Raw genomic sequence first — 11143 nt, forward strand, 5'->3', positions numbered from 1 at the left:
CAGCCTAGGTATCATGCCAACATGGGGTTTAAAAATCAAGCTAGACAATTCGGACACAAACATTGCTACAAACCAGCCTACCACTACATCCGAAATAGGTTTCACATTGACCTGGAAAAAAACATTGTAAGATGCATGCCAGGCCAGTATCACTTTGTAAAGAAACATTGCCCACAACGTTATAGGCATCAACGCTACTACAGTGCTGCCACTTACAAAGGTTATGCTTTGGGAGGTCTAATAACATGTTATCCAAGGGGAGAGAGTCCAAACATCCAAATTCCACAAAATATTTAAGACCAGAAAGGGTGGAAAAAGAGAAAGGATGATGTAGTAATGGAGGGAGGGTTGACTCTGAGGATGGGGTGGGGGCGGGTGAAGCAGGCAGCGGAGAATGCAGCAGTGACGGCAACGACGAGCATACGGCATGCCAGACCCTGGAAGTCATTTCCTGCTCCGTCCAAAGACTTTTATGGAATTCTAGTAGTGTGAATCACGTCACAAACGGGACACTAAGTAAGCTCAGTGTGCCGTCCTCTCTCTGACCCCTCCCAATTGTTACTTCATGTGTCCCACCGCCCACCCGATGTAAGACTGGGGCTGCAGCTAATATACACACACACAGCTGATATGAGCGAGGGCAGTTCCAGTAGCAGAAGTAGAGCATTTATGCAATGCTAGCATGCCATGTAATTCAGCTGAGTAGCAAAGTACAAAATGCATGGTGGTAGGCAACAACAATGTAGCCCACAGGGCATCCTCCCTATCACAGCAAGGTCATTAGAGCTGCAACAATTAAATCGCTGATTAATTTTTGATGCAATTACAACTCTTGTAATAATACTACAACTATTGTAGTATTCGAGTAATCGTTTTTTTTTAGTTTAAAAACGTAAATAGGCTCCAACTTCAGCCTCTCAAATGACAAATTTCTTCCGCCATCAATGAAAGCAGACCCATTATCTTTGTGTTTAAGGAAAAACAAGATTCGCACACATCAGCTTTGAATTTGGAAAATGGTGATGGACATCTTTGCCTCTTTTCTGATATGTTGCAGACCAAACCACAAACTGTTTGTGTTTGGTTCACATTGATTTGGGATGTCCTCGATTAATTGAAAACAACAAGCTTCAGAATAATCAACTAAGAAAATAATTAAGTTGAAGCCCTAAAGGTCACAAGCCTGCCAAAATTAAAGGTGGGCATGTTGGATTCTGTTACGCGACAATAGCTAAAAAAAAAAAAAAAATGCTAATTTTTCAACAATTTTCCTTGACAGTGTGGGTCTCCAAGAAGCACTACTATGTAGTTGAGCTGCTTTTTACATACAGACTGTAATTCTGTACTTGTCCATATCACACACAACAACATAACATTAAGGAGTGGAACAGGACGACACAATCGTTAGCAACACTGGCATAGCTATGTGGGCTACAGTGCTAACATTCACAGGCACACCTGAACAGCAACATCATGCTATGTTAGCCTATTTACTGATGAAAAACAAAATGATCAAACTTACGGTATCCATGTCTGTAGCTGACAGATAGTTGGCAGAATTCTGGGCTTTATTTTAAGATGTGTAGCGAAGCCTGTTTTGGTTGTATACATGGGGCTGACTCATCGATGTTATCCTCCTGTCCATGAGGAAGTCACAACGTCAAAAGCAACCGTTTGAGAGACTCTTCTTTCAAACGTGGAGCACACAAGCGAGGAAGATGATAGATTTTTCTCATGTTTGGTGCTCATAATGTCTTTAGTAATGCATATCAGTAAAAGTTAAGTATCACAAGTGATACCGAAAGCTGGCCTTGCATGTAGAACCCCTGTAACTACAGTAGCAGTAAATGGACACTCCAAGTAAGCAACAATTTGCTACTACAATAAATCCAATAACCCCCTGTCCACAAATGTTGTTTGTGCAATATTTGCTATTTGTTTCCCCTCCCAACAAATGGCAGCTTTTACAGGCACAGGCAGCACTTTCGGAAAACAATACCAGAGAAAGCTCCAAATGATAGAAAGTGATGAACGGATGAAAGCATTGTGAGGACTGGGGGGTAGTCAATCAGCTGGCTTTAAATAAGCCTCTACTCGAGGGTTTACGGCGGTGGGTGGGGGTGACGGGGGTGGAGGCAGCGTTGATCAATAGCTAAGTGCCTTCCTGGCATTTGTCTATTTAATCCATTATCGAAGGCCATCTGAGTCTGCCATGGTGAGGCTTTACAGGAAGATTTGAATGACAGAAGCAGGGGATGCGTCCATGTAACCACTGTGCTCACGTGCAAGCACACGTGCGCAAATAGTACAAACAGCTGATATTGTCAACACATTCGCTTGTAGACATTGTGAACATGTAGAGTACAACACATGGGGCAGTATTCCAACACGGTGTCGCGTCTTATGGCTATGTTTAAAAATAAAAAAACATGCTGCCAGAAATCTGGTATCCATGTCACACATCCTGCACATTCATAGTACAAGTATCGTATATGACAGATGATAAGCGACAATTCAGATCACACGTGGGCTCCAGGCTGTCAGTCGGAATGAGCTAACAGACAACAACAATGTAGGGGAACAATGGTAAGGACACCAACACTATCCAGGAGGACAGCAAGAAAATGAGGCGCTGCAGCAAAGTGGAGACTAGGAAGTAAAATACTGCAGCATACGGAGCTGAGGATGATAGCATGTGTCCTTGTCATTTTAGCCAGCTATCCTCAAATGTTACTATCTGCTCGGCCAGTGAGTGACATAATCTATCTCAAGATGCTTGGAATCCTATTATAGTACCTGTTTTTTGCCAATGAAAATGCATAGATAGCAAGTCAAGACAAGTGGAGACAGCAGATATATGCCATTAAATGAAGTTTCAAGCCTATTCTAAACCAAGACATTTTGTGAACTAATATCAGTTGTACATTCTAATCAACACCTGGGCCCAAAAGTTCAAAAATAAGTCTAGAGTCTTTGATAAATTAGTATTTTTTTTACCCTGTGTGGTAAAGCGTTCACCAGCACAAAGGGGGGAAAGTTATGTTGTGGACAGGTTAATGATTAAAATGCAAAATGACCTGTGGCTTGAGGGTAACAGGGAGGTGGCAGTGACATAAAACGAGCCCACATTCTTTGACAAGAGGCACAATGAGACACTTTCACCAGTGCAATTTAATGCCACTGCTGCCTTTGCCAAGTCAGATGGCAGGCTTGTATCATTATCACAATTTGTTGTATCTGGTGCTTTCTTTGGTCCGAATCAGTAGCAGGGAATCACGGAAATGGCAAATAAAAACAGAATCTACTGTTAAACGCGGAATCCCGCGGAAATTGACACAATGTGAATGAAATGCTGTCATCGTGAGTAGAAGGAACGTTTGTGTGGGGAAATATTTCCCCAGCGGACCGCTCAGTCGTGGCAGAATCTTCTCACAAAGACTAACGCCCGAACTAAACATGTCCAAGAGGCCCCCTGTAACACTGGAGAAAGCTAGCAAAAAAACTTCAAAAGTCACCTCTTACAAAGTGTGACTGGAGGCTGACTGGGTTAGCTTAGTTTAGCAGAGCATGCTAGTGCGGCCGTGTGTGTGTGTGTGTGTGTGTGTGTGTGTGTGTGTGTGTGTGTGTGTGTGTGTGTGTGAGATGCAGGCTGTATGAGCGTGTTTACACCATGTTGTGTTTTATCGCTTGTTAATATAAGTGGTCATTTTAGGATGCCCCATGACATCGTGCAAGTTCTGAGTGAAATAAGGACGGGAGGCATATTTATTCTCATCTTAACCGTCAACAGGCATTCACAACACACTTCCAGCCTTCAAAATAAGAGCAGTGTGCGCCACATGCTGTCTAATTGTCCATTGTTATAAGAAACAGCTTACATTAACAACGCAATTGCCTTCCTGAACTCCAAACACGAGTATTACAATTTGTTGAGGATCTTGTGGCAATGTGTGCAGAGGCTGACATCCTATTAGAAAAGCTGGCGAAGCTACATCCGTTTCTGAAATACTGGGCAAATTTGTCCAATGATGTATTGCATGAATAAATGTAAGGCCTTTTGCATTTAATTAACGGACATTTTATTCACTAACCCAAAAAGCATGCACTTCATGGTGGTAAAAATCAGTGTAAAAAGGTAAAAAAATGAATTGCAAAAATATTTTACGGATTTCATAGGGCCCTACAGTAGCAAACAAATCCAAGCGAACCATACTGCGTCACAACAAAAACCATGTGAGACACTGTATCTTATTTGCTGCTCAGCAGCAGGCAAAAGAATGCAAACAGGAAGATGAAGGTTTAATCTATGGGCTAGTGTATGAAAAACGCTACCACATACATGCTAACTCCACTATTTCACGCAACTATAGTACCGTCACCATTATGCCGTTTGTTTGTTTCGGTCACAAATCAAAGCTTGAGACCTGAACTGAGTGCTTGGATGCTAAGAAAGTTAGCGTTTCTTCAAATAGGGGCGGAGGAGCCCAACTTTCCGGAAGTCTCCACAAGCTAAAGTCCTTCACTGGATAAGGACATGCTTTGGAGAGGACCGCTGAATGCAACACTGCACTTGTCGAGCCCAGATGCTCCACAGCAATACAAAAGAACACAGCGAACAAAGCCCCAATTATAAGGTGCTCGAACAGGAGAGCTAAAAACGGGAACTGTTTCACAGCACTGCAGGAATGTCGAGCATTCGAGCGGTCGTCGACACACGACGCACTGTCACTCCACTCCACACCCACCCAAAAGTAAAAAAAGCAAAAAACAGATCTTTTCTCTGTGGCCCTCGTGAAACAAGGCAGTGTTCAAGTGGCTGAAACAGAGGACTCTTATGCATGCTTGTAGGCCAAATTTGTCAAGTTGCAGAACAGTGGGTGATAAAGCATGGCTTCTTTCATAGTGCACAGATCCTACCACAGTTAACACCATTTAACTTAAACCTTAAACTAGTTGGCTGTCTAAAGACGTCTGCTACACGCAACCAGGCCTCCGCTCCCATGGAAGCAGGAGTTCAGAATATTCAGAAAAAGATTCCCCGTCCCTGTAGTAGCAAAGTTTGCACATCACCTCAACTGTGTTTACATTCACTGGACTGACTGTTCTAGTTGTTTTGAATTATTATAATCCGTTCATATATACTGCACTGTACACACACACACACACACACAGGAAGTAAACAAATGTATTGCAATTGATGTAAAACGATTGAAATAAGCTTTGCCGCTTCCTACTCCTTTCGGACATGTGGAACTGTGAATTGTAATATGTGATGTATTCCAAAGTAACTTATATGCACATACAGTACAAATAAATTAAACCATAACCACTTGCAGGACAGGTCCCGGCGTACTCTTTCACAGAGGTAGTGTGCCGCCCCTGTGACCAACTCTAAAGCCGGGTCAACTTCTTCCCTCCATTCCAATCCTGACGCAGAAAAAAGTGCGTGTGCTCACCTAGTTTCTCCACCAGTTTGAGCATGACTCCGCCTATGTGGATCTCCCCGGTGACCCTGAGCGACACGTCCCTGTGGAGATCGGTGACGTGCATCTTCAGCTCCCATGTCCCATCGGCGTAGCAGCCGTCGGGCATCCGTATCCCATCCAGCGCCATCCTGTCAACAAAAAAAAAACATACACATGACAGCTGCCATATAGAGGATCTTTGACTAGCATTTTGGCGGTAGGTCTTGTCATATAGTCTGGAACTTGCAACCCCCCAAAAAAATGATCCCGCGACCCATTTTGGTTCCCGAAATTCAGCTTGTGGAACCCGACAATACCAGACCTACAAGTATACGTCCATACATGACAGGAAAATATTTAAGAGGCACTTCTCAGTATGATGTAATGCAGTTTTACAACCATAATGATGCACAATGAAATACTATCTAACCATTTCTAACCATCGTATGGTTTGTTAGATACTTTAGTGTATGATAGCTATCAAATAATCAGACAGCACTATTACAACCTGGAGATCTTTTGTAAATCACAATGCATGTTTAAATTAGCATAACACGTCACCCTCAAGGCTCGTATATTCTCAATGCTAACAAAACTCAAAAAAATGAGCCAAAAAGCTGACGAAAATGGACTAATGTCGGTTTAAAAATCACTATTTGAGGAATATGCGGATACTTGTGAATGAAGTTAAAAGAAAATTGCATCAAATGTGTCAATCTGTCACTTTGTGTGTGTTGAGACTGCCCAGGGGCAACCGGAGCCGGCGAGGCGTCACTTGACCAAATGACAAAAACATGGCAGAAAAAGGAGTCTCGCGACTGGGGTAAAAAACCAAGCTCGGCGGGGACTTTTGGAGTTGTTACCTGCGGAGGTCTTGTTTCACCTGTTGGAAAATAACGGTCTCTCACATACAGAGACAGACACACTAACCAGTCAGGCTCATTATGTAAGCAAGGTTGGTGCCCTCCATGCGTACTCCTTTTAAAGGAGAAACTCAAAGTGTGTTTTAAAAAGCAGACAAAATGGCTGAAAAAAGCTCTAAAAGTTCGATGCTAGCGGCTAAGAGAGTAGCACAACAAGCTAGCACTTTATTTAAAGTGTTTTCTTTTCAAATAAACGCGAACACTCACCTTCACAAACGACACCAAAAAATCCACTTAAACTTTCGACGACACGATTAAAAGCAGGTTATCTTCTTTATTTCATGTAGGAAATTGTTTATTTTTTAAGGTGGGGTATAAAAAAACAGAGAGCAGCTCGCTGAAGAAGTGGAGTATCCCAAGCAGTTTTCCTGCAGGCTTCGTCTTAATGGAGTCCAGCCGTCCCCTCTTCCACCCTCCCTCTCCCTCCCTCTCTCTCTCTCCCTCTCTCTCTCCCTCTTTCTTTCCAGCAGAGAATCACGTCACTGCTCCAATCCCACTTTTCTTTTCCGACAGGAGGGAGCTTCCCGAGCCATGGTCGCCTACTGGTGGTCACCCCATATGTACTGTATCACACCTACTGTATTTGAATGTGACCAGTTCAATAAAGTTCCATTCAAACGACATTGTAACAGGTGTTTCAAGTCTGTGTGTTTGCAAACAGTGCAATAAAGTTACATTCAAACTACACTATGACAGGTACAGCGGATCCCTTCACATTCAGGATTCAGCAGCCTTCTTTTTTTTGTTAAAAAAATGGTGTTGAAAAACATAAGAATAATATTAATAATGTATGATAATAATGCTAAAAATGTAATTTTATGTTCGTTCACTAATGAATGATAATCTAATATGATCAATGAACAAATGGTATCTGAATCACGATGTCGAAGTAGAATACAAGTTTCACTTCTCACAGCAACTATGGTGCGTTCAATGACCGTCGAACAAAGTGCGAAATTCAAAACTTGACAGAAAAAAATTATCAGAGACGTATAAAGACATAAACATGTATAAAATGTGGGCGTTTAAAAACAGTGGTGCATGCATGCATACCTGTATTATCATATTTATTAATTAGTTATTAATTATTCATTTCATATTATTTATTATGTATAAATTATGCCCAAATTACCAAAGGATATGTGTTTTGTGGGTTTTTGTTTTTGTGTAGCCTGATGAGATTTATATTTTTACAAATATCATTGTTTTCTGGAAGTTGTGGGGGACAAAAAGTGAGCAAAAAACATGAAAAGCAAAGCAAATGTGTTATGAAATACAATTTCACTTCCTTTTTTTATTTGCAGGGTGTTGTTTTTGATATTAGCGTCTCCAAAAGTGTCCAATAAGATCAGAAGAAGTCGCTTTGTTTGTCGCTAATCCCTCCTGCTATGTCATCTTCTTCTCTGTCAGACCGGGTGCGTAAAACGCATATAGTTACGATGCCATCTGCTGTTGGAACCACAAGCGCCATTGATAGAAAGTCCCGTTATAATGTGTTGATATTTGTCTGTTGGTCCAAGTGCAGGGTTTAAACTTTAGACTTGCATCATATTTCATCACATGTATTAAATCTTAATAAGAGGTGAGTAAAGCTGCATGCAAGTATACACTGAATGCATACTTTGCTGCACTGTATGGTCCACCCGCTGCAATGAATCATCTCGCCTTTCTGGCATCTTACGAACATCTCCAAAGTGGAATATCTGTGGCTGGCTGGCCCTTTTGGTGCTGCAGTCAGCATCAAAGCGATTTATGACCAGCGCTGACCCCCCACCACCACCACCCCGACATCTTCCTCAGTGTCTGGCTGCTGCCTTGTTGCCTTTTATAGGCCGTGTTTTAATTGCAGCATAAACATTTGACTCAGCCAGATGTGAAGCTGAGTCGAGTGGGAGTGATGGGGAGCAGACTTGGAAGAGTCCGATACAGAATAAAAGTCTTCATTGACTCGGTTCAACAACGCAGAAGAGAGGGGGCAGTAAATGGAAACATGCTTTCAACAGATGGGGGCAAAAGCAGCCTTTGTTCCTGTATTAACTATAGTTGACTGACCTCTCCTGGCCAGATAGGGAACAGCAGGTTGTCATGAATTCTTTATGAGTTGGCCTCCTCTGAGAGCCTGCTGGTCCTTGCAGATGTTAGTAGACTACATTAAAAGTCATGATTACAAAGAGGCCCATTCAGGATCTATAATTCTGCTTTGTTGCTCACATCAGGGATGGGTTGGGTGTGGGGGGTGTGGGGAATTTAGAATCTCATACATCAGAATTGAACACAAATGGAACCTTTGTTCTCAAAAGTCAGCCTGGAAGTAAGTAGTGAATCCATCCTACGCATCTGCATAAGCGTTCAATCTTACTTCCAGCAGTATTTGGACACATTTTTCTGAAAAATAAAAAGGTCTGGTCTCTATGCATATGGTTTTCTCGTAAAATCATCAACATGTGCTTGAAGAGCAAACGCTAATCTTCCATTTGACAGGTTCTACAAGAATATGCCATTTATCATTTAGGAATTACAGTGGTGCTTTGGTTAACATCATTCATCCATTCCAGAAGGTCAGATTCAAACCAATATGAAGTCTAACCAAAGCAAATCTTTCCATAGAAAATAATGTAAATCCAATCCAAAAAATGTTAACACAAAACATAATAATTATAGATGTAAAAATAATTGCAAATGACAAATGAAGGGACAACTGAACATTTAACATCACTTTTAACTAGTTTTGTTCAACGTTCTAGAACCAAGAAACATGTACCTTGCCATTTAATATTGAAAAGGGGGTAAAATATGCTAACGGAAGTGACGTTCCGGAAGTGAGCCGGCGAGTATACGTGTGCTGTGTTTGACTCCGTGCCACTAACATGCTACTGTAAATTGGAACACTTATGTTTTGTTATTGGAACCAGAAATGAGTGTTATGGATGTAAAATGAGGCCGGCAGAAACACAGACTGTCACCCTTGCTGCGCTGCCGGGTTACGGAGATGGAGTGTGTGTGTGTACTGCAGCCGATGACTGAGCCACCTCTGAAATGACGGCGGTCTTCTCTTTAAGCCGTAAAATTCAGAGGTCTGGCACCCTTGTCTCGGTATGGTCCATCGCCTTTCTTTTTTGTGCAGTCCAAGTATTTTCTTACGTCATGTATCGTCTTCTTAATGCCTGTGCAGCTTACATTTGTAAAGTGATTTGTTTCTTAGCGCCCGTGTGGCTTAAATTGGTAGTTTTTTGTTCATTATTGTCTGCTAACTAAATGAGTGAGCCAGTTTGTTACAAACTGTTTTGCGCCATTTGTACGAGTAAATCAGGGGTGTCCAAACTTTTTCCACCAAGGGCCGCATACTGAAAAATGAAGAGATACGCGGGCTACATTAATATTTTGAAAAAAAAAAACTGCATCTCATCTTTGTGATATAGGTGTAAAAGTGTATTATTAGTATGAACTTTGGTCTTTTTTTTCTCATTTTTGCTGTTTTTTTAATTTTCGAAATATTTCAACTTTCTTATTAATCTTTTTTTTTCGTACTATAACTTTTTTCCGCAAACATGTTTTCCAAAAATTACAACTTTGGAGTTGAAAAATATATTCTTTCATTCATCCATTTTCTACGTTGTTTATCCTTACTCGGGTCGTGGGGGTATGCTGGATATGGGTATGCTTATCCCAGCTGACTTCGGGCGAGAGGCGGGGTACACCCTGGATTGGTCGCCAGCCAAACACAGGGCACATATAGACAACCAACCATTCACACCACATTCATACCTATGGACAATTTACAGTCGCCAATTCACCTAACATGCATGTTTTTGAAAGTAGGAGGAAACCGAAGTACCCGGAGAAAACCCATACACGCACATGAGAACATGCAAACTCCACAGAGATAACCAAGCGGAGATTCCAACCCAGGTCTTCCCAATCTCCTGTGTGGCCAACATGCGAACAACTTGGCCACCGAGCAGCCAAACCTAATTTTCCAAATATTACTACTTTGTTTTCTTAAAAAACTAAGACCTTCACAAAAATGTCTTTCTTCATTAATATTTCAATGTTATGCTTTTTCTTGTTAGATCACAACACTTTTCTGTTAATATTTTGACTTTATTCTTGTAAAATGACTGCAAATTTTTCTATTTTTGTGTTTTTTTAGTTAACATTTATTTTAGAATGTGCCGCGGTCTGCAAAAAAACCCTGTGGCCACACTTTGGACACCTGCTTTAAATGAATGCAAATGAGATGTGCGAGTTCTCCAAAACAAGGAAAGCCTTTAATGAACGTAAATAAATACAGTCAAAGTGCTTTGGATGGAAGTTAGGGTCCATTACAGGCAAGTAGACACTTTTAATGCACAATTCTCTTTCACCTGACTATGTCATCTTTATTGTGGAGTGACATATTGCTTGATATTGTTTTAAGAAGGGAACCTACAAAAGTGCCTTCTATAAGAAAAATATACTATCATCCTTTAAAAAAATGTCAAAAGTAGCTGTGCTTTTTAACTGCCTCCATTTCAATTGTGCAAATGTAAAACAAAAAAAAGGGGGAAAAGAAATAATGATGTGACTCTCCCTTTCATCTCTTTAAACTCTTCCCAACTTTTGGGCTCATCTGGAAGGCCGTCTTGCGGGTTTCAGTCAACAGGACACACACGAGACATAAGTGACTTTACACCGGTAAACAACAATGAAGTCAGTTCACGGACGCATCAGCCCTTGATTGCGCAGAAGACAAAGCAGCACTTTAAAACAGTGGTC

At 41.3% G+C, this 11143-nt stretch overlaps 1 protein-coding gene across 4 annotated transcripts in view; it reads right to left on the reverse strand.

Moving 5' to 3' along the window:
• fermt2 (FERM domain containing kindlin 2) overlaps window positions 1–6788 on the reverse strand; it is a 40413-nt gene extending 33625 nt beyond the window's left edge. For all 4 annotated transcript variants that reach the window (XM_054796949.1, XM_054796948.1, XM_054796947.1 and 1 more), the window contains exons 1-2: window positions 6596–6788; window positions 5457–5614 (exon numbers count right to left, since the gene is read on the reverse strand). In XM_054796949.1, the coding sequence (XP_054652924.1) occupies window positions 5457–5613 (157 nt within the window). In that variant the 5' untranslated portion in view covers window position 5614; window positions 6596–6788. The remainder of the gene's footprint in view (window positions 1–5456; window positions 5615–6595) is intronic.
• Window positions 6789–11143: the final 4355 nt, after the last annotated feature.

The sequence above is a fragment of the Dunckerocampus dactyliophorus genome, chromosome 13 (genome assembly GCF_027744805.1).
Source record: "Dunckerocampus dactyliophorus isolate RoL2022-P2 chromosome 13, RoL_Ddac_1.1, whole genome shotgun sequence".
NCBI classification, from domain to species: Eukaryota; Metazoa; Chordata; class Actinopteri; order Syngnathiformes; family Syngnathidae; genus Dunckerocampus; species Dunckerocampus dactyliophorus.